We start from the raw sequence: 24,901 nt of genomic DNA on the forward strand, positions 1-24,901 counted from the left end.
AACTGTGTCTATGGACCTGAAGAACTGAAGCTCCGAGCTGGTGGTTACTCACTGAGGACCTAGCAGTCCTGGTTGAACACAATGATCCAAGATAAAAGAGGGAATATATGGGGAAAAAATACTTCACAGCTTATTGCTGATACTAACCACAAGCCTTAACATGTTTACCATGAAAGGCTGTTCAGAGCTGGGGAAATGAACGCCCAGGTCACTATTAGAAGCCTACAGGCAAGAGCAAGAGAAAGTCCTGATTCTAGCACTTCACCTTCAAGTACACAAGGGTGGGGAATGTGTAGATATAACCCTGTCCCCATGACATCTTATGTTCGTGGGGGCAGAGTCCATGTACCCATGTGTAATTCAAGTATGCATATGTGCAGACCTCCGCATTTCGGCTTAAGGAACAGGGCCTCTCACTGAAACGGCAGCTCCCCAACAGGCTACACTGACTGTTTCTGTAGGCCTGGGAAATTTCTCCTTCAATTCACTCTTAATTTCACAACAACCCCTGGCTTCTGGAGAATGGCCTCCTTAGGAGTTTCAGACCGCACTGGCCTTGTCTGTGGCCCACACTGACCCAAAGCTCACGATTCCGCTTCCTTAGACCCTCAAGTGCTGCCAGCACAGGTACCTGCAATGCCCTGCTTTACCTGGTGAGTTTTTAAGCAAACTGCAGGCCTCTCATGATTAGCTCAGTGGGCACACCAGAAGACTGAGCAAACACCCCTTCTCCACCCGTTACACAGTTTAAGTAGCAAATCTCATGTGTGACTAGTATCTGCTTACTGGTGTGACTGATCTGGATTCCCAGAGCCACGACAGAAGACCACCAAGCCCATGTTTGCCTGTGTGTCACCATCATTACCTAACACACTACACATTTAAATACGGTTTACACCAAAGTGCCAGATCATAAAATCAGATTCTCTGGAAATATAATACGTTATCAATCATAAATACCTCTACCGCAAAGCTCCATGGCCCTTTACATGATGTGAGAAGATTTCACAAGTTTTTCATTCTGCCTTGGCCTGAATTTGCCTTTTTTATTTTTAACCTTCAATGACAAATGGACAGACAAGGTCCTTGAGCAAGGGTGTCAAATTTCGTAAGGAATGGTGCCATCTAGTGGATGTCTGAGATTAAGGCCGCTGACCTTAAGGAGCACAGGACAGTGGTGTGGCCAGGTTTGCTGGAACTAAACGGCCAAGCAGCACAGCTCCTGTGTCAGGTAACAGGAGTAAAATGTTGATCGGCTGTCTTACTTACACCTGTTTAAGCAATGGCTCTCCAGAGACAGGATGTGTTCTTAAGTAGCCGGTTAGCCTCATTCAGTTTTTAACAGAAACAGAAATGAAGATGATGAGGGCAAAGCAACGAGAGATGACGAGCTTCCATGGTACATCCAAGCATTCCCCGCAGACAAGAGCATCCGAGAAGCCAAGGCCGCTTTTCTTTCTTTTAGAAAAAAAAAGAAGGGTACCGTGTGTGTCTTTGGTACTCAAAGACCTTGTTTGCTCGGCCAAACTGTGTAACATTTAATTATTAAACAGGGAAGGTCAGAGGAGTATCTTCGTCGTAAACCACCAAAGGTCAAGGTTCCCTATCCCGCAGTCTTACTCCTAAGGACCGTCTTACAGAGTTACAAGTTTTCTTAGGCCGACAGAGATCTTTTGGTCTTTTGGAATCAGTGTCTAATTTTTTTCTTCTTCTTTTGCTTTCGGAAGAGCTGGGTAAGCACAACTAACCTTAACACACTGAATATAAACAAAGACACAGGAACAGGACATGCCGGGTGATTCCCTATACCCACACACCAACTAGAAAAAGGAAGGTGGGATGTCCCAGCAACACATGTTTGACATTTGACTGCTGACGAGGGAGAACATGAAACCGGCCTGACCCAAGACAGCATCAGCCTGTGCTAGCCCGTGACATGGGGATAGTCAAGCAAGAGTGCCATCCCCCTTCCTCGAACCCCGACACCCTGACTAGGTTTATCATGGAAAAAAGTACAGAAGTCATGACATCTTGACAAGAAGACGAGTATTAACTTTTTACCAAGCAGCTGTCACAAATAACTAATTTCATGGAATGGGAATGACTGCATGCATTGTGAGCTCTGCCATACTGCCAACTACGCTACATCTGGGAAACAGATTTGGAATGTAATATGGTGAAGACACTTGCTAGAATTAAGCTTGCTAAACTGTACAAATAACAAATCCTGAAATCTTAGTGACTTGTGACAATGAGGGTTTATGTTCTAGCTGACAGCCCCCCCCCCCCACGCATGTCCTCAGAGAACCCTGCTCCGGAGTCTTATGTGCTCACTAACCCAAGTAGAAAGTGTGCCCAAGGTCTGAAACACTAGACAGCATGAGGACAGAGAGGAAAAGACGAGGAAGGCAGTCTGATGGCTCTACAGGGCTTCTGCCCAGCAGGGAAACAGTCCCCTTCCACGCACACCTTCATCACTGCACAGACGGCATGGCCGTGACTAACATTCAAAGGACAGGACGGTCGAGATTTCTTCTGTGAACATCATTCTCAAAGAAAAGATGGACAGAGGGAAAGATAGATAAGTGGATAATGTAAAATACCTCTCTAAACCTGAGTGGGCCGCTCTACAGTAATTCTACTTTACACACACAGGAAGCAGGTGCCCCACTAAGCCCCTACTGTGGAAGCACAAACAGGAGGATCTCTGTGGTGTTGAGACCAGCCTGACTTACACACGGAGCTGCAGGCTTAACAAGGGGAGCTACAATCCTACAATCCATATTTAGATTTCTTACAGTAACTTAAGCTTATAATAACACCTTAATCACAGATTCACACCAAAACTTATGGGTGCTTTCAAACTTTTAAAACTATTTCATTTGAAAATATTAAAATTCTTTAAAAAAAAAAAAACCATACGCAACGCAGAAAGAGTTTTAAGCCAATCTAACTCCAGCCTTGCCTTCTGATAACATCACCAAAAGACATCTTTACTGACATACACAACTTAACATACTGAAAACAGAGTAATTAAAATACTAACAATAACTTCCACTTTAAGCCACTTTAATAAAGAAAGCCTTCATGAACTATGATCTCTCTGTAAGAAAGACCACACAATTCATGCCACAATGTGAAGTGACTAAAAAGAAAGACTACATTAAGTCAATTATCCACCAATAGCTACAAGCCAGCCAACCAGCACAATGAGTTGTGAGAATCCATCACTACCCCTCAAGGAGGCCAAATAAGTTTTTGTGAAATTGATGGAAAACAGAGTGTTTGGGAAAAAGAAATTGGAACAGGCTTTTCCATCTCCTCTAATCTAGCAACGCCTCTCAAACCCCCACAACACTCTAAACAGTGTGAACCGAGACGAGTGACATACACAGAAGATGACCAAAACCCTCCACTCAACGGAGAAGCATACCCATGGTACCCAAAATGCTACAAGTGAATTATATACCTCTTACCCCAAAATGGGAGCCTGAGGTGAGAACAGACGGCCCCAAAGGACACCTAGGGAGCCAACAAACATGAATAAAACTCAGACTGGTCTAGGGGCTGCAGACACCCAGACTCAGTAAGGCTGGAGAGCTAAAGATTTCATTTCGTACTGGGGAGGAGTCTATAACTCTTTTGCTTCTACACCTACGGCAGCCAGAAAACTTTCTGTGTGTGTTTGTGTGTGTGTATTTGTGTGTGTGTGTGTGTGTGTGTGTGTGTGTGTGTGTGTGTGTTTCAACACTTACCAGACTGAGCGAAGTGAGCAAACACTTACATTGTATTACAAAGATCCAAGATCAGGCCACAGCAGGGGACTGCTACAAACCAGCTAGGAAAAAGCAAACCACCACAGGGCAGGGAGACAGCGGGTGTACAAAGGAGCAGGGACAGCCAAGAAACTCACGGGCAACTTCTCACCATTAAAGCGAAGCTGAACTAAAACTAAAACATGGCACTTCCAGTCAATCCTGTGAGTAAAACAAGAAAATCTCAGCACTCAAGAACTGCTGCGACTGTGCAGCAACTGGAAGGGGGCTTTCAGCCCACAGGACAGTTCTCAACACATACACCCACTAACAGGAAAGCACACTGGATGGATGGCTCCATCCCTCAGTGCCTGACTAGAATTTAACTGGGTGGACTTACAGTACCATGAATATGTTCAACCAAATGTTCAGGGAAAAAGAAAGACTGGGTACAGAAACTGAGCGGTACGAGTCGACTTACAAAAGGTATGAAAACATTAATGTTCCGCACTGTTCATGAACACAAACCTGACGCCAGCATCACTGGAGGTCAGGGGGATTGACTCATGCTCCCTAAGACACGACATGTGTTTAACTCATTGCTCTTATTTCTAACGCCCTAAATGTTTTGTACCATTTTTAACTGAAGGAAAAATTAGAAACTACATTTGGCTAACTCAAGAACTTTGCTAAGAATTTCTAAATCACATTCTGCTATCAAATTCTGGCTACAATTTTAAACAGAACACATAAATAAAAGGAATAAAAAGGAAAGCATAATAAGTCTAGAAAACAACACTGTGGCTGAGTAAGCAGGCAGCCAAAGGGATGTTGGAAAGAGTGGTGCCTCAATGAACATGGCTTGAAAAAAGTTTTAAAAACAGTACGACGGAGGTAATACCAACTCACCATTTAAAGTATGCATCATAGATTCATTTGTCAATTTGAATTTGATTCACTCAGTCATTAATAATCGATCCTGATAATGAGCACTGCAAAGCAGGCATTTACTTCGCACATAAAGTAACTGAGGCAGTGTGGCAGTAAACGCGGGTGATGCCACGGTTTCCTTACCCCCAGAAGGGCGGAATCCAAGTCCACCAACCTGAGTGCACGGGACCAGATCGGAGCTGGGATTTGGGAGGTATCCTGGCAGGGGGTAGAGCTTGGGCCCAGAACACTGCCAGGTGTGAAACAAGGACTCAGTGTAGCCAACACTCCACAGTACAGGCGATGAGAAGGAGATGACGGAGGAGGGAGCAAGAGGCGTGGGAGTACTAGCTGGAACCCAAGGAGATGAGCCACACTTGCTGTCCTAGAGACAAAGCACTCCTTTCTAGCAGCTGCCGTCCCCATCTCTGGCTGCACACTGGGCTTCCAGCCCTTTCATTCTGCAGTGGCGGTGGTTAACAAGGACCTCCGGAACCTAACTAAACTTCAGGGAATATTACCCAGTCTTTCAGCCCAAATCAGCTGATGTAAAAGGTTTATTTGTAACCTTCATTTGGTCCAAGGCAGCAGAACTACAAATGCATGCTTCGACAAGCCTGCCCTCCCCTGTTGTGCTCAGTCCTTGGTAGTGTTCCCTGACCACGTCTCCTGAGGCTGGGACTACAATTTCTCTTGTGGCCCCTGCCCTGCTGAGCACAGTATCTAGGGAACTGGAATTTCTATTCTCTGGGATTAGGGAGTAACAGGGATTGCTGGACAAAGAAAATGAAAATATTAGAGACGCCTTGACTCCAAGCATTCTAATGAATGACTGTTCTCAAGGGCAGTGATATTTCTAGGAAAGAAATGGTTTTGTGGGACTAATAGATTCCTTCCTATTAAATTATGGCCAGATACACATGTTAGGTGGTTGTTCTGAAACCATGAATTCTTGAAGACTCACCCACATGCCCTCTAACTTCCCAAAGGCACTCTTCCATTACAGTAAACCCAGACTGGGCAGGAGACGCAGCTCCACCAAGGCCTCACAGACCTGGCTTTGCTCTCTTCTCTCTCCTCCCGGCACACACCTAACAAGCTGCGTAGAGCCACTGTTTTGAGAGTATGAATTACAAAGACAACAATTTACCCAGAGCCTCAGGAATTCCTATCTTCAGCAGGCTGTACGTGTTTCTGTGCCCAGTAACATATGGAATGCCTCTGTCTGGTTTCTCCAGCAGAGCTGGCTGGACAATTACCTTTGATTGGCACAGGAGCATTACCAGCTGTGAGGCCCAAGGAGCTGCTCTGTCAGACCAGGTGGCCACGGATCACTCGGTGTCTGGCTGTCTTCTTCTTCCTCCTCCCACCCAAGACAAACAGTACCTCAGAGGCAAGTAACACAACCTCCTCAAGGGGTTCTCTCACGACATGACACCATTCCTCTCTCTCCACAGACTGATGTGCTTCCAAAAAGCCCTAAACTTGTGTGTGTGTGTGTGTGTGTGTGTGTGTGTGTATTACAAAATTATCTCAGCCTGGAATCTAATTCCCTAGCACAGAAATATCACCACCAACGGCAGCCATTAAGCTTCTCATCACTTCTTGATATGAGGAGAGAAACCCAGCAATAACCAAGTAGGAAAGACTATAAAACCGCTAGGTAGCGAGCTCATCTCAGCAGGCTTGGAGAGAGTCCTGGAGATGGACCCTGCCTTCCAAAGCAGTAGCTTCTGAAATCAAGAACGGGGACCACGAGATGCTTCTAGCTCTGGCCAGAGAATGAAATGTGTGCTGTATCTCCGACCCTGGGCAGAGAGGTGGCACTCTGAATGTCCAGCAAGGCCTAAGATCGGTGTCTGGCCAGACGCTGTCTAGTAAAGAAAACAGCTCTCTGATCTTTGAAGAGTTGAGAAAACAAGTCTGGCAAGCTCTCGGTAAGAAAATGCCTTACATGGAGGCTGCCTGCCCCAGAGACAGCAGGAACAGAATCAGGCCTGCCGTAAATGTAAATGGGTGGAACTGTGCCCTCAGCCACAGTCCACTCTCACTTGGGAGCGTCCCACTACTCTCTGTGGTACACTGGTTCTTCTAACTGCACCCTACGTGTATTCTGTGAATGTTTTCATGGCCATCGCCAGGACTGGAGATCCTAAAGGAAGCCAGAGAGAGGAGACCCCAGTGACAGAAATGTGTTACTTCAAAACACTCCATTCAACAGGGTCAGGATGAATAAACAAGACTGTCATGTCACCAAGAAATATCACCTAAACTGAGTTAGATGTATAATTGGTTTAAAGGGCACTGATAACCAGACCACAGCGCTTCAACTATAAGAAGAAAGAGAGGTTTGTTTCATTGGAGAAATATGGAAGCCTCCTCATGCTTTCTCCAATGGAAATGAATGAATCTAAACAGTCAGCAAAGAAATCATGTTCACTTGCGGCATTTTCAAGTTCAGAAACGTGTCTGTTAGAGGATGGTGAGGTAGGTCAGGCTGAGCTTTTCCCTAAGTTACCCCACAGCGTGTAAAATTACAGTTCTTCAGGCCATGCCTTGCCCTGAGAGACCCCACTTTTAAATGGAGGATGACTGTGTACCTGGGTGCACTCATGAACTGGACCATGTGCCCCCAAGACTCAGAATGACCTCTCCCTGGGAGTAGAAAGACCACCACCCTATGAAATAAATGTATTGCAGTGAACTGATATTATAAGGGCATTAACTACATTCACACTGCTGTGTAATCATCCTCAAATCTCGAGAATCTCTTTATCTTATAAAACACGAACTGTGCTCATGAAACAGCTCTCCCCTTCTCCCTCCACAGCCTCTGGTACCCATCTCTCCACACTATCTCTATGTAGATACTAAGGATCTTGTGCACGTGGCATCATGCACACATGAACGTATTAAAATGTTATCAGGGAAAACCAGCCCTACAATGTATTGGACACATTAGAGCAAGGGTGTAAGTACCTCATCGGGACCCCAGAAAGAGGTGAAAGTCAGCAGTGGGACAGTGACAGTCCCTACCAGTCTGTCACCTGCCAGCTACTTAGATAGATCCATCTCCAAAGGAAAAAAACAAAACAAAACAAAACACACCCCAAAAAAATTGCGTTTACTAAGATTCCTGAATCATTTTCAAACAACCTACCACCACCAATGAGTGCGCAACGATACCCCAAGGCGTTGTAAGTAGGAGCTCTGAGGCACCACTCTGAAAAGCATTTTTAAGAAGATGCCAAAGCAAAGGGGCTGAGCGGCCAGAGGAGGAGGCAGGAGGAAAACCCAAAGCTCTGGACTAAGTGCCAGTTAGTCCAGTTCCAAGCCACATTTCCATAAAGGTCACCGTAAAAGCCAGACTCCCGGGTTCCCGTTACCCCATTATCCCACATTCAGCTTTCAACAAAAATTTCCTAAGGCAGAATAACAGCAGGGAAACATGACCCAAAGAGATGAACCAAGTAACAAGGAGAGCCAGACAAGGTGGCTTTGGCAAAGGAGACAAGGAATTTAACATAACTATACCCAGGATGCTGACTGTTCAGATGGAGAGGGTGCACAGCCCACCACAGCGGTAAGGTGACCAGAGACAGTCAAGACACTGGCAACCCACAGCAAGTCCGAGAAGTCAGAGAGTGACTGTGCAGAGCAAATGCAGCCTTCGACGTGCTTCTCAGGGTCAGGCAGCCTGGTGTGTCATTTACATTTCTGTTGCGGTGATAAAATACTCCAAAAGCAACTTGTAGGAGGAAGAGTTAAACATGCTTTCTGTTCCAGAGGAAGGATCCATAAAAGCAGACAGACATGGCAGTAGGCAGCCCAGCAGAAAGCCCAAAGGGCTCATGGGAAGTAGGGCAAGGTTATAAACACTAATGTCCTGATCCTGGCAATGTACTTGCCTACAGCAAGGCCCCACCTCCTAGAGGTTCCTTCCTCTTGCCAAACAGCGCCACCAACTGGGGACCAATGGTTCAAACACGTGGGCCTCTGGGGAACACTCTGCCTCAAGCCCCACACCAGCAAAAGTAGTAATATAATGGCAACTTCCCCTGTGGAAATGAAAATGAGTGGGTGAGTGAAGGAGGGTGGAGACACAAAGATTTAAGATCTGAGGGACAATTAGGAAAAGGGTAATATGGAAGAGAGGCCTTGGGAGAAGAGAATAGAACAAACCTCTGAAGGGAAAAATGCTGAGAGTTGTCCAAAATGCAATGACAAACTACAAGCATGGAAATCTAAGGATAAATAAATAAATCCATAAAATAGAAGCAAATTCTGGAACACCCACATCTCTGCCCATCACATTAAAGCTGCAGAGGACCAAAAATAAAGATCAAGTCCTAACAGTGGGGGATGGCACAGGGCCTAACAGTGGGGGATGGATAGTGAGCCTCACCTTCCGGGAATTGGCCGAGGTTAACACTGCTCTACCATCACACAGCCAATTTCTTTATCCAATAAAATTGATGTCAGAAGCAGTGGGAAAGTATGAACTTTTTAGACAAATGAAAATGCAAGGAATTCATTACCAGTAGATCTGTCTTCCAGAAAGTGTTAAGAGACATTCTTCAGAGAGTAAAAAATGATCTCAGGTTAGAATCCCAAGATCTACATAAACACATAAGAATGATGAAAAGGTAGTAAAGAGAAGATGAATTACAATTTTTTATTTTTCTTATTCTGAATTGCTTGGCTAATACATAGCTTTTGTTTGAAGCTGTAATGGTAACAGCTCAGTGTTTCCAACATATGGGTAAGTGACAGGCTTGACAGGAGTACTAGGAGAGATGGAGGAAGGGGGACACACAGCCGGAGGAAGAACTGAGCATGCGCCGGTGTGGCAACGGTACCACCTGTGAAATGGCAGTGTTATCTGAGACAGACCCACTACACTTCACTAACTAAGGGGAAATATTAAAATGATAAGAAGGTAACTGGAATAAAATGTCCAACTAATCATAAAGAAGGAGAAGAGTGTGGACAAAACTTAAAACTAACAAATGTACTGAACAGAATGCTACTGAGACATGATAAATATTTCCCAATACACAAACCACGATGTTAAACGTGAATGGTGGGAACAGACCACTCTATGTTCTATCACTGCAATGAAAAATTTGAGGGTGGCGCTTTAAAGACAAAAGAGGTTTGCTCGCTCAGATTCAGAGGCCAACGTCATCAGCCATGCTCACCAGAGATTGGCGAGATGCCCCACTCTAAGGATGCATCACGGCAGTGCCACATGAAAGAGGGATTGTGAGGCAAGGTAGGGAGTCAGAGTGTAACTCAGGGGTCAGACTCACTGCGAACTAATCAGAATCTCCAGAGACCTACGCTCATCCCCGCTTAGGGCAGCACGTTCAAGGACGAGCTCAGACGCCACCAGACTCTCTCCCCTTAAAGGTCTCATCAGCACTCGCATTATCCCAGTGAAGGCCTCACCTCTGAAACCTGGGCCTCTGGGAGGTATAACCCATATCATTAACAGCCTAAGCAATTAAAAGTCAGGGACTAGGGACTAGCAGGGTGGCTCAGCGGGTAAAGTCATATGTCAGCGAGCCTGACAGCTGGAGTCCCATGACCCCATGCCGGCATGTATGTCTGTGCAACACATGCATGCTTGTGCCTGAGGCGGTGAGGAGAGGACACGGGGTGCCCCGGAACTGGAATTACAGATGGCTCTGAACCATTATGTGGTGTTGAAAACCAAACCCAGGTCCTCCGTTAGAGCAGCCAGTGTTATAAACTGCTGAGCCATCTCTCCAGCTCACTGTCTTAGTCAAGTGGTAAAGAACTATATATCTTTTCTCCCTAAAACACACAAGAATGCTAAGATGGCCATTCCTACCAGTGCTGTTCAGTTCTGCACAAGATTTTTAACTGACATCGTAAGAAAAAAAAAAAAAAGAATCAAGAAGTATATATTGAAATTTTTTCAAAAAGGTTTATAGGTGGCATGATTACATTGAAAATACTAAAGAACCAAGAGCAGCAAAACTCTGTGCACTAAAAAAAAAAAAAAATCAATGTAGCAAAGATACAGGATACAAACTTAGAAGTCAACTGTTTGCTTCTATATAAGCAATGAAGAGCTGAAAGCAGAAATTAAATACACAATACCATGTCTGTGACGGTTTGAATGAGATGGCCTCCAAGGTCTTAGGCATTTGAATACTCGGTCCACAGTCTGGGGCACTTTGGGGGTAGGACTGGCAAGTGTGGCCTTGCCTAAACAAGCATGTTGCCAGGCAGGGGCTTTGTGGTTTAAAAAGCCGCGTGCTATGCCAGTTCGCCCTCTGTGCTTCTATCTGGGTCGGCACGTGCGTTCTCAGCTGCTCCCGCCTCCATGCTTGCTGTCATCCTGCCCCCCACCCATGGGGATGGGCTGGTCCCTCTCTAACTTCAAGTGAAAAAATCTTAATCCAGACATGGGACGCAGACCTTCCCCAAAAGTTAAACTAACAGGCCTAGCTGTAGCATAAAACTGTAAGACTTATAAAGATAACAGAAGAGAAAAATCTACCCGTCTTTGAGTTTGCTCTTGAGTTTTTAAATCTGCAAGCATGAGTTGTTTAATGATGGATAAAATTTCAACATGCGGACACATTCAGAGACCTACGCTATCTTCACCATGCACACACTGAGGCACATACTCACACAAATTATGACATCATCAGGTACTCTCAAACTATGAGACCAATTATACATGGAACTGGTCTCTAACAGCCGCAGCGTGACTTGAGTGTTATCCTGCATTTTACCTGGCAGCCCTCTACCCACGCCTATTACCTACAACTTTGAGCCTAACGACCCTCTGGAAATGAGTCTAATTATCTGATTATGCCCTACATGCGGCTCAGCAAACATTTAAAGCATCTACAATCGCCTCTCATTTCCTCTGAGGAGATAGTCAGACTGTATGAGAATGGATATGCTTGTAGAGAACTCCCAGAGACTAGCCCCTGAGTCCCTCCCAACACTGGACAGCTGGGCACTGGTGGGTAGCTCACAGGGTAGAGGGGTCTCAGTTTGCTAGGGAACGGCAGTGGCAGCATGCCTCTCCATGCTCGGCTGCCATCATCTCCAACTTGGAAAGCCCATGCCCACCTAGCCTCTACAGTCCACCAGTTTACTTTCAAGAAGACAAGCTGGACGGTTGTCCCCATGGTTAAGAACAACCACTGCTCATGCAGAGGGCCTCGGTCCAGTTCCTAGCACCCACACAGAATGGCTCACAAGCAGGCGGGGATGGCAAGCCAGCGCACTTCTGGGCTCTGCCCGCCTCTGCCTTCCCTGCCCTAGCACTGCAAGCCCCAGGACTGTTTGCTGGAACATGGCTCCAGTGGAGTCATGGTCAGAGCCTCATGGCTACGGCAAGCACTTTCACAACTGAAGTTCCAGAGCTCAGCATTACTGTCTGAAACACTGGACTCCCAGGGAGAAAAAAACAAAAACAAAACAGTAGTTCTACTGTGCAAGAAAAATCTCCCTGAAAATATAAGATTTGTGTTTGTTGAAATGCTCCAGAGTCTAAAGATACATAAAGCTCCAACAGCATCTTTTCTTTTCTTCATTTCTTCCCGCACACACACACACGAAACTACTGAAAGGGCAGAAGGAACACATTCAGGAATGTAAGTCATAATCACTGGATACTCTCATCCTCAACAGGAATATAATTCTGAGTGAAAAACAAAGAGACACAAATTTGAAGGGACACAAATGCAACCTAATTTAAAAGAAATCCAATATTTAAGCAAGTTCTTATGCCCTGTCTTGTTCTAAACTGAATTTAAATCCAACTAAATAAAATTTAGATTAAGTCATAAGATCGAATTCTCCTTTTAAGAAGTGGTTAAGAACAGAAGATAAGTCTGGAATTGGAGTTAGGGCATAAAAATATATGTTCTGTTGATCCCATGCCTTAACAAAAGGTGTGTGCGCAGTGTCTTCCTCGCACGGGCTTCGTGACTGCCACTCCCTCATCCCCCACCTCTGCAGGTCCCCTCAAGTTGTCACAACGGTTCTCAGCCCTCTCAGTGCCTTTTCCTCCTAAGACTGACAGAACACCATGATCTTGTCCTGGGGGAGGGCTTTGTTTGTTTGTGTTGTTTTTGAGACAGACCAGGCTTGTCTTGAACTCACAGAGATCCTCCTGCCTCTGCCTCTTGAAGGCTGGGACTAAAGGTGTGTATCACCACCATCTGGCTTCAGCTCTTCTACCTAAAGCTTTTCTTTTAAAAATAACCCTCAGCCAACACATCAGACTATGAAGGTGTCCCAGTGAAAAATCATAAACTTATTTAAAGTGTTGAGACTTTTTGTGATGATGATGATGATGATGATGATGATGATGATTGGTAACTCAGCTGTGCTGCTCTTGGGCATCAACTTCATCGATGGTAATATTCAGTTGCTTTCAAGTCTGCAAGAATCAATCAATCTTTCTTTCCAGTAACAATCTCAGTATCCTAAGGTGGTGCACTGTACCTGGCCCTTAGACTGTGATGTGCTAACAAGCCTCTTCTTGAGGCTTATTAGCTTATGTTTAACATCAGACCCTAAGCTTACAAGCATATTAAACCTTTAAAGCTGTGTGGCAACTTATAGCATACACACATAGACACACACACACACACACAGCCTGCAAGAACCATGAAAATTCTGTGCAAGGAGAAAAATCAAATTCTGCACTCTCCAGTTCTAAATCACGCACTAACGGCTTTCACTGCAGGCAAGAGCATAAAACCAAAGCACCTTTTGGTTCACTCTGTAACAAATCTTTTCAAACAAATTCCTTTGGCTCTAGCAAGATTTATGTACAAAAGCTAAAGGCTTCTGTCCCTAGCCTTAAACAGAGGCGTTTGGAACACGGTTACTCGGTTTGTTCCAGCTGTTTTAAGCTAAGCTCCATGCGCTTGCCTCCTGGAGGCGGTGTAGACTTTACATATTTAAAACTAATAGCATGGGTCAGGCAGAGGACAGCCTTGAGGTCTGCATCTGATCAGAGCTGGAGGCAGAGAGTACGAAGGAATCACAAATGCGCTAGGCGGTACAAAATAACACTCCTTCGAAAAACCCGTTACAGCAATTACTGAAAACACTTGGAGCGACACGCACGTCAAGCGTGCCATCTAAATGCCAAACACCAACCATTTGCTTCATCAGTTTTAGGGAACCAGACCCTAGCAGCCTCCTGGATGCTTCCTACTCACTTGCTACCGACAGATGCTTTGGAAAGCAGCCTATGCCTAAGGCTCACCATCCAACGTGACTAGAACTTGCTTTCTACATTAGTTTCATCCTTTTAACAGCCGTAGCTTCTACCTCCAGAGTTCTCTGAGCTTTCACGTGCTCTGACAAGCTTTCCCTCGATACTCAATAGCCTAACTTCCATAGCTATCCAGGAACTGAAACGATCACCGTTTTATGGAAATTGCTGACACACTTTTCTGACTTCCATTTTAGATAATGAAATCACAGCTATGTTATAAATACACACAAATAAATACGCATCTATTATTTGGGAGAATGCTTACTTCCTGACTCAGGGATGATGTCAATTCAAATACACGTTATTCCTGTTGGCAAAAACTAAAACCAGTGTGCATACATCTGTAGCTTTTCAGCGTCCCTGCATTCAACACAGAAACATTTTTTATCATTACTATACCAAGGCAGCAACTCCCCAGTTGTAACCCAAAGGCCATTTCTCACTCGCCCCAAGAAATTAAGTAAGCTGCCTAAAATGAACTACGGCATAAAGACATGTTAGCAACTGCATTATTATGAAAAAGAAATGAATGCATAATCTCTAAGCTTTAAACGTGCTGCCAGGGGAGAGCCAGGGGAGCGTCCCATATGGACTTGAACATCTTGAGCGCTGTTGCTACTCAAAGCAGACATACTTCAGGAAAAGAAACACACAGACTATGCCTGTTCTGTAAACAGCAGAAGTGAATTTTCAAACACTGTGTATCAGTTGAAAGCCTCCCATGGACAGACACCATAACAAAGTTAGCTGAATAAAGCATAGGTCCAGATTTCACAGAGACAGGGGCATCTACTTCCTACAGACATAGAAAGACTCGGCATTTCTTTCAGCTTGAGTTAAAGGAGAGAAAACGCAGTTCATATTTCCCCAAGCAGGAGTGGCATGTTTTCCAGTGAGTTTCTTGTTCTCATTTTACTATTTTAAGAGCACTGGTCACTCCCAGTGTTTCAGTAAGACAGGATCTGGTTCCCAGCGGCTGACGGTTCTCGTGGCGGGATGCTTTCCCTAAAACTGTCTCCAAAAACTGTTTTTATTCGTATTTAGCTCCACTGTATTTATCTACAAAATACCATTTCCATGGAGTCAGGCCAATAAAAGAAACAGCTTGCTAGAATTTCAGTTGACTTTGTTAAAGGAAATTATTTTAAATTAATGTGGCTTCTGGACTGCTGCCGTTTCTGACCTCAGTGCACATATTCCTTCTAATTTCTGCTGTGAACATTTGTTTATTTAAGTGAAATTCCAGCTCACGAATGCCGACCATAACGGAGTCTCAGCCTCCCTGCCACTATTTCGCCCTTTGTCTAAACAAGGGCGGGTAAGTGCCGCCACATTAGCATGCACGGGCACATGGCCGGCCTACCGTGAAGTCATCCATGTATTTTTGGTAAGATCTTTAACAACTTCCACGCCCGGCCATGAAACAGAACAAGGCTGTTTTGTTTTCAGACAGTAACAATTTCATCTCTAGTTTACTAGATGGCGCTCAAAATATTTTTCCATATGTTTTTCGCAAAGAGAATCTGACATCAGTGTGGTTTACCTTGACCAGTGAATGCAGGCTCTTTTCCCCAAACATGTCCCAGAGGAAGGTCAAGTCCTCCTGGCTATCCACATGTGGCTGCAGCTGGGCGGGCAATGCAGCCAACAGCTCATACAGACCTATAAAATGAAAATAAAACACAAAGTGTAATCTTGAGGTGATCTCATTAATTGCACTGAAGGTGTATATGTAAATGGCGGCTGGGACATGTCATTTTTACTGGATTTGTATTCTGGGCCATCTAGCAAAACGGTTCTCTCAAGAGGCAGAGAAAGTGTTTTGGTTTTTAAACTCCAGAGAAGTGTATATTAACAGGAAAGCTGTTTTTTGTTTTGTGTTTTTTGTGGTTTTTTTTACCTTTCACACTTGTCAACATTTTGCAGTCATGCAAGTTTACATAACCCAAGACAGAAAATGTGTACAATTCTTCAAAGAAAGAAAGAAAGGAGAAAGAAAGAAAGGAGAAAGAAAAGGCATGCATTCCTTTCCTTGACAATTATTGCATTCCCCCCTTACTAGCCAAGGAACAGAATGAGTCATAAGGAGGAAAAACTTCTCAGGAGAAAATGGATAAAGTGGTCTACGAAAAGGCTTTGTAGTTTGCAAGGAAGCTCTAATAACATAAGGCCTCAAGACCTGTGCATTTTCGAAGACGCAAATAAGGTTCCACCACGCACCATCCCCTGGTGACGCATGTGCGGTGCCATCATTGTGGACTGGGGCTTTTCAAAGAAACCATGCAGAACACAGTCACACCGGGAGTGTGTGTAGCTTGTCTGCTTCCCCTCTGGCGGCAGATGCAGGCCGCTGTGGCACTGTGAAGAGATGCTAGAGGCAGACAGAAGCGCAGTGCTCCACAGGAGGCCAGCACAGGAGCCATCCACTCAGTCACGGGCAGCCGGGCTCAGCTGTCGCATGCTTGTCTGTGACTCCTGAGGGAGGCGACCTGGCAGCAGCCAGTATCAGCTCCCAGCACTTGGTGCATTTCCCAGTGGGATTACATGAGGTAAAAAGGACAAAATTCCCCTTTCTTTCTGTCTGCTCTCTGCAGAAGCACCAAGACCTCCTGAGGCAGGCAGCATGCCGGGTTGTTGCTACTCCTGGTCTGGGTAAGGGCTGCCCTCCATCACAGAGACAGCTTTACAAGACATTCAACAAGCAAAGAACACAAAATTATGGACTCTAGATTAGCATATCCATTATCTTTCTAACACATCAGTCCTAACTCACAGGCAAATGCATGAGGCACCAGTCTAAATACAGAAATGCAATTGTGAATATCTGATTAAATCCAAACATCCCTGGGGCTGTATTTACCATCCCTCCCCCAAAAAAAGTCACAAGAATAACCTTAAATTAGACTACAGAACAACTCTAATTGTATTTCTAAGTATTAATATTTTCCATCAATTCTCTTTTTAAAACCTGGCACTCTGCCTAAACTAGCTCTTCTTTACAATTTAATAATGAGTTTAAAATATGTCAGCATAACTGTATCTACAATCCAGTACTCACTTACCCTTCCTCCGTTCCTAACTCCCACAAAGAGATACATTCCCATCCTCAACAACTGCCAGTGGTTATGGGTCAGTGGTTACACCACAGACTTACCATGTAAAATTATGTTTAAAAAAGGAGAATTTTTTCCTGTTGATTTCAGGAGTTGTAAAAAGAATTTGTCTATACCTTGGCAAAATGACTTCAAGCTTTATTAAGGAGAGTAAACCAACTCTGATCTAACTTACATGGCATAATTGCTACGAAGATTACATAAGTCGATACACAAGCAGCCCTGTTACGTGTTAAGTACGTGACAGAGTCCACATGCAATCCAGTGAAATCCAGAATACTAATTATTTCTATTACTGAAAACCCGAGATAGATCAATATTTGCTCTCTGAGTCTATGTTTAAAGCATTTCGTATGATTTATCTGAGCCTTACTTCCTTTGTGTTTTTAAGTTGGGTACAGGAAACTAAACACATGCAAACACATAAACATGGTGAATCTGTTGCTGCAGCAGAACGCCACCGGCTGGCGGGCAGGACCCTCCTGAAGGTGAGGCACCTTTGCGGGCATCAGTACCGGTGTCCCATGGCAAAAGGCAAGTGAGGTAACAGCACACCTATTCGCAACGAGCTCATTCTGCATTAGCACATTAACTCAGCATGAGCGATGAAGCCTGCTGGTGCGACCTCCTAAAGGCCTCACGTCTCTCATACTGTCACCCCCAAACTAGGGTCCTGGCACGTGAACTGCGAGGCACACAAATCACAGCAGGTTGTATCGTTGACAACTTCCTGGCTGTCACATTCTGCTGTGGTCGGTACGTGTTGACACTGGAAGAAAGTGTACATCATTTCTTATGACACATGAACCTCCAGTGAGCCCAAGATAAAAATGGCAACACAGCATGGTTAAGGTCAAATGGTTGTCTTAAGAGTTCAATGGAATCATGGGGCTCTAAGGCCTACGCCCTTGGTAGAAGATAATGGTCTGTCCTTGACGCATCTTCCTCTAGATCGGAACACCACTGCGTGCCAAGGTGCCGAGTCAGGGCAGCTCCTGCAGGCATCCCCGGTGGATGCAACAGCACACTCCTTTACATATGGAAAGTGTAAGTCTACACAAGGACAGCTTAGATGTTGTGAAACAAGCCATTTCATACTTCAGGTTTTAAGAAACAATTTTCCTGCTAGCAAAGGCTCGTAAATCTGGGTTTTCTGGTCTCTCCAGCATTACGTGGATAGGCTACCACCACAGTCCCTGCCCTGCAGCTACCTGATCTGGAAGCCATAGCCAATGCCAGCAGAGACAGGAGCGTGTCAACCGTAAACCAAAGACATGGTGACAGAGCAAACAGGCCAGAGGCCTACGTCTCAGAGAAGGCAACAATCGCTCTGGAACCACCAGTCCGTGAGCAAAGCGGAGTCTCTGTTCTGACATGGGATGAAAACACACCTGCAATCCAGCCCCAACAGTGAAGAACGTTCTTCAAGTCCAACCAAATGGTCTCAGAACTAGAATTAGAAGGCACGTCTTTACTTTTTTTAACCTATTCTTGGTGTCTGAGCAAAGCCTAAGGGAAGGGAGAGTCAGCTCCTCCAAGGCTGACGAAGAAATTGGCAGAGAAGGAACACCTGAATTAGGCGTTTATGCTTTGGGTCCCCTCCTCGTCCCAAAAGCAGATGTTGGGAATTCCCAGTGTGGATCCACAGGACAGAGGGATAATTCACACTCCAGGGGGGATGCTGCAATGTTGGGAGATAAAAATTCAGGGTGACGAGGCATGCAGACGCTGCCTGAAGGAATCAGCATTCTCATCTAAGTCAGTTACTTATGGTAGGTGTGAATTCATTCTAAGAGCAAACTCAGCCTCTTGTTTGCTAGTCTCCTCTCTGCCCACTTCCCTTCCCTTCCACCTAATGACACAGTAAAGCCCGCTCCACGCCCTGCCACACCGCCCATCAGTGCTCAGCTAGTTCTTCAGAACCATGATGACAAATTTCTTTTCCTTACGAATTGGTCAGTCCCCGGAGCATGTGCGAAATCACAGGCAGGACCAAACTCGGACACCGCTGCACTGCTTCCTGTCTGCTTTTGTGCCTTGAGTGAGTATTAAAGAAAATGAAGGTTACATGACAAACACCAGCACCATGACACAGTGACAGCAGAGGCGAACAACTGCTTAAGAGGCAGGTGGCATACACAGCGAGGATCCGCTGCACACGGGGATAACTCACCCTGCAGGTGGGGCGCTGCGGCATTCTACCATCCCACAGAAGAAGGTGCACAAGTTAAAACTGAGGAATTGTTTATTTCTGGAATTTTCCATTTAATATTCTCAGACCACAGTTGAGGGCAGATAATGGAAACCACAGAAAGCAAAGTCCTTGGAAGCGACTATATTCTCCTTGGCAGCACAACAGGGGCTAAGTCTTTTTAAAGTAAATTCCTCAGAACCGACGTGTTCTGAAGCCTTATGTTCCTATCACTACACTAGCTAACCAAATTGAGAAAACCCCTCTCCCTGTGTCCAGTGTTCTTAGGATCTCTGATGATATGCAAGAGAGATTGAGGACAGACAGACAGGTGGATGTGCCAAATGTGAAACACCCTGTTTTCCCAAGACAATATGGATCCCAAATACGTATACGATTAAACTGAGATAATATATATACTTGTTAATTTGTAATTGTGACTAATATGTTAAACATCTGCCATACAGATTAAAAAAATGCTCATAAGACATATTAACGTGGACCTCCAACTCTTACCACCTTCATACGCTTCTTGGAACCGTCTTAATTAAAAGCTTCCCCGGTGACTCTCCCCCTTTGAGGGCCACTGTTAGAATCAGAACAGATTACTTTACCTCCGGGTAAGCTGTGCAAGAGCTGCCTTACTCTCGCTACCTGTGTGGGACTGCCACTGCAAACCATTCTGCCCACTGGATGTTTGTTCTCACTTGGGAGCACCTTTTATTATCTCTACAATGGAACCGCTTAGCTATTTCTTTTAAGTATCTAATACTTGCAAACATGACATTCGCCCATAAGACTGGGAAACTGGAAATACCCTCCAGCGCACAAGACTGTGCTGGTGCAGCAGACACTGGACACCCCGCAGGTGTGCCGGCACACGGACCCCAGAAAGCCAACCCGCGCATGGCTATGAGGCTCACTAGTAATCTTTTTGTGGGCGTGCTGCTAAAATTCAAAGTGGGTAAGTGCCACCGGAGACTCCCACACGGGCTGTTAAGAAGCCCCTGACAGAAGCCCAACTCAGCAAATGAAAACCACAGATCAAAGGCGGCCTCCTGCTGCCGCAGTGTCCTGCTGGCGCCCTCTTCTGACAAAACGTGCCATTGACAGAGGCAACGGAAAAGGACTTCAAGGTCTCCTCTGTTTTCATGGAGCAGACAAGGATATGTGCAGCTGAGGCCCAGGTGCTAACTGCTTAATCTACAGACTGCTCTAAGTGGGTGTCTCCTCCTTCGGGGAGGGGCTGCCTCCCTTCTGGGAAGGAGGCTTCTGATGCTCCACACTGGGATTCAATTAAAGTTATTGACAAGTGAAGATTGAGGCTTTGCTACTATAGCCCTGAAAGAGAAATCCTAAATCAAAGGCTTGCATCTACAATGTTCATCCACTTTATTACATTTTCTTATCATGTACAAGAAGGGGGAGAGAGGGAGGAGAAGTGAGAGAAGGGATGGGGAGAAGAAAAGAAAGAGGAGAGGAGGGAGAACAGAGGGGGGATAGGGAGAGAGGAGGGAGGGGAGAGATACTGGAGAGGGGAGGGAGAGATATAAGAGAGACAGAGAGCAAGCTCATGCCATGAAGCACATGAGGAGGACAGAGAACATCTTGCTGGCATTGGTTCTTGCCTTCCAGCGTGTGGGTCCTAGGACCAAATTCGGGTCATCAGTTACCATCTGACTTAAGCCACCTCAAGGGTCCTGTTTGCATGCAAACTGTGAACTCTACATCTCAGTTGCAGGAGATTATGTAAACCAACATTCTCAATTAAACAAACAATGATGCTTTTGCAATGACTGATTTCACAGTCACCCTGACTGGACTGAAGGGTCCCCAATGGCTCACGGTACAGTAGTAGTTCTGGGGGTGCCCACAGGGGTGCTGCTGGGAAACGTACACATTATTAGAGACTGAGTCAAGACAAACCTCCTGCCCCCAGCCAGATATCCAGGCACCACCACAGGATTCGCTTCCTATGTGAGCTGGAAACCCACCTTCTCATCCCTTCGGGGCAAACACAGCAACTCCTGGCTCTCTGGACTTATACAAGCAGACTCTAGTACTTATACCAGCACCGCAATCCTCACCACAGCACCAGCTGGGCAGCACCCAATCCTCACCACAGTGTGAGCTCAGCAGCACCCAATCCTCACCACAGCACCAGCTCTCACCAACACCCTGAGCCTCACCATGGCTCCAGCTCTGACCAGCACCTCGATCCCCACCACGGCACCAGCTCTCGGGGCCCTCGCACTCAGGCAGTGTCCTACACTAGGGCTCCTACACCTCAGGCCTCAATGGATCACAGGGTGGGTCTTCTGGGTCTGCAGGATGCAGTTGGGGACCCACGGGAGTCTCAGCTTCTCTGGCAGAGGGAATTGATAACTGTCATCTCTTATATGTGTGTACACAGACAGACACAACATAGATCTTCCACTGATTTTGATTTTTAGAGAACAGTTACATAACTCTTTCCTATCAAAACAACATACAACTCCAACTTCTGCACACACGTATGGTAGTTGTGAAAGAAGACAGATCATGGCTTCCTCACATGAAAACAGGAAACAGAAGTTGGGGTTGTGCATTGCACCTGCCTAGCGTCACCTGAGGGCCTGTTTCAGAGCCTCAGCACTGTCAAAATCTAAAAAGAACTCCTGAATATGGGACAACAGCAAAAAGAACGTCAGTTCACTGCTGTGGGAGGAAGGTGTGTGTAACATCGGGGCTCACTGCAGACAGACACAGAGATCTCAGCGAGCCCGCTGGCTCCACTGTTTGGGAGTGAAGTCCTGCAGCCTGCTCCCTCTGTTCCACAGCATCCGAATGGCAAATCTTGGCTTCATGGAAGCACGGGGAGCAGTGTGCCAATGAGATGGCTCTCGGCAGCATCGAAGCCGAGTTCTGTGAGCCAGGCCACTTGTCCATGCCCTGTGGACCAGTTTTGCTCACCTGCCTGACTGGCTTTAAACGTGTCAGCACGGCTCTCTTCATCATGATGGAAATCTGCTTCTTTTCCTGTGAGATTTAAAACTGCAGGCCCTGAACTCCCTGAGCTGTCAGCACGGACAACTACGCTGCAGCCATCTTCTCTGCAGCAGTGGTGTGCAAAACAGTAATGCCTGTCACTGTCCTTCAAGAATAAAGATGTCTCTAGGCAGCAACTTCCGGCTCTAAAACAGGCTGAGGCTTGCCACCATCCGGGCAGTGCAGCTGTCGGTCCAGGCAGCCCTGACCACACAGGTCCAAGCCTAGGTCACCATGCATTCCACACGTGAGTTCAAGTCAGCTAAAGCATTAGCAGCTTCATGAAAGCAATCTCATCTTTTTTTTTTTTTTTTTCTTTTCAGTGCTTATCACAGCAGCGCCGTGAGAATAAGCTCATATTGTACAGTCCTACATCCTCTACCTCGGACACAGGTGGTTTGATCAGAGACTGGGGAGGGCGGAAACACTGACTAACCCATAAAAAAAAGCCGTAACTGTGATGATCACATACATGGTTCACAGGAAGTCGTAACATTCACACAGCGCCATCACCTTGGTTAATAAGATTCTCTAACATTTTATGTTCATCAACCTCTAGACTATATCACAGTACTTTAATAAAAGAAAAAAAAAACACACACAGTGCCAGTATACAGCCCAAGCCGGCCTGTCTCCACCTTCAGTGTGCTGGGCAATAAGCGTGCAGCCCCCTCGGACCTGGGAAAACAGCAAAGTGGCCTGGCACTAGCACGCAGAAGTAGAGGCAGCGAGAGGGTACAGGACAGAGAGGAGGGGTGCTCCACGGCTTTGAAGCTGCCGCTGTGGACAGCGGGGCTGCTCCAGTTTAGACATGTGAACCTGCAATAGCTACTAGACAGCAGTTAAGACACAGAGTGAACTCACACATCCGGAGCGAACACGCCAGAACAGGCTAAGAACTCAAAGCCACAGCCCTGGGGAAGCCCAAGCCTGAAGGATGCGAAAGGAAGGATGGACCCACAACTGCTCCGAGAGCAGAGCCAAGGGCTGAAATCCCAAAAGCAAACCAAGAAGGAGCACCTGGACAGGAAAGCCTGAAAACTGGGGTCCAGAGTTAACTCTGACAGAGTAGACCAGAGGAAGGAGGCTAAAACCAGGAAGAAATGTGTCAGCAATAGAAAACACAGGTAGCCTGTAGAAGTTTTAGCATGACAGAAAATTGTTATTTCTAAGTGGATATGGGTATTTTTAAAAGATAAATAAGAGCCAGGCCTAGGAGCACAGACATGTAATCTCAAGCTACCCAAGAAGCTGAAGGAAGACAAGTTCAAGGCCTGCACTATCATGTGAATTCAAGCCAGCCTGAGCATGCCATTGAGACTCATGTTCAAATAAAAAGGAAAGAAGCGCAGGGTGCAGCTTGGTGGTAGAATATTTGTCTGGAATGTGTGAGAATGGATATCCGGGCACCTATGAATGATCAAGCTGGCAGGAGAGATCTGCCAGCTTCACAACCCAGGGAGTGAGAAGCACCAGGCTCACACAGGGGAAAGGCGGCAGCTGTAGCTGTCCGTGCCCTCCAGAGGGTGGTGGCGCATGCGGAGCATATTTGGAGACACGCTCATTCCTTTACTTGTGCCAGTATTTTCAGTCAAGTAGCTAGCATGGCCGTCTGCAGAGAGTGAGGCCAGTAGGGAACGGCTACAGTTTTAAGAAGTTGGGCAGAGTCATCCAGATGAAAAGAACAGACCCCAAAGGGTATCAATTGATATTATTATATTTTATTGGCAAGATGGTCCCGGAAAGCTGAAGTCCCTTTGATGGAGATGCTGCCTCCGTCCCCTCTTTACTGCAGTTCTGAGTGGACAGAGGGCCACCTGCAGGGTCCACCCATGTGTGCCCAAGGAAGGGAAACCGGAGCTGTGGCAAACACTGTCGTTTCCACTACATGTATTTCTGTGCTCCTTGGAATTTTACAAGACAGATACTTTAAAGAGCAGCTTCTGCCGGGCCCTAGAGTTAGAACTACCTGAAACCAGTTTCCCAGTAGCTGTCACAGTCCCTCCTTCCAGCTCAAGATTGTGTGTGTGTGTATGTGTGTGTGTGTGTGTGTGTGTGTGTGTGCATGTGTGTGCCAGCACGCACATCTATCAGGTGTCTTCCTCAATCACTCTCCACCTGATCTGTGGAGACAGGGTGTCTTGTGGAACTTGGGGCTCACTGGTAGACGGCTCCTGACTCTGGCTGTCTCCACCCCCAGCACTGGGGCTATTGATATGTGCTGCCCTGCTATAAGTTCTGCTAAGGATGCACATCAGCCCCTCACTCCCGTGTGGCAGGCGTGTTGCTGACTGAAGCATCTCCCGAGCCTTCTGCAGTGCTTGATAAGAAAATACACCTAGGCCACAGGCAATATAAAAGGTGTCATTGCACATATAACAGATGCTCTGAAAACCTGAACTTGGCTCTGTCTACATACACTACTACTTCTTAAGAATAATTCATTTTCTACTGCTTTGCCTGTATTTGGTCAAATAAAACTTACTGCTACTAACCCAAAAGCAATGAATTTAATATCAAAAGTACAGCACTGATTCTCAAAACAATAACAGACCTAAAAAGAAAAATGCTAGAGAACGCAGAGGCATGAGTGGAGAAATAT

General features: G+C 45.9%; 1 protein-coding gene across 2 annotated transcripts in view; it reads right to left on the reverse strand.

The window, feature by feature from the left end:
* Window positions 1-24,901, reverse strand: part of Mpp7 (MAGUK p55 scaffold protein 7) — a 179,149-nt gene that overhangs the window by 88,917 nt on the left and 65,331 nt on the right. For both annotated transcript variants that reach the window (XM_055629393.1, XM_055629392.1), the window contains exon 3: window positions 15,512-15,630. In XM_055629393.1, coding sequence (XP_055485368.1) covers window positions 15,512-15,630 — 119 coding nt within the window. The remainder of the gene's footprint in view (window positions 1-15,511; window positions 15,631-24,901) is intronic.

The sequence above is a fragment of the Psammomys obesus genome, unplaced genomic scaffold (assembly GCF_907164565.1).
Source record: "Psammomys obesus unplaced genomic scaffold, mPsaObe1.curated_primary_1811, whole genome shotgun sequence".
NCBI lineage: Eukaryota > Metazoa > Chordata > Mammalia > Rodentia > Muridae > Psammomys > Psammomys obesus.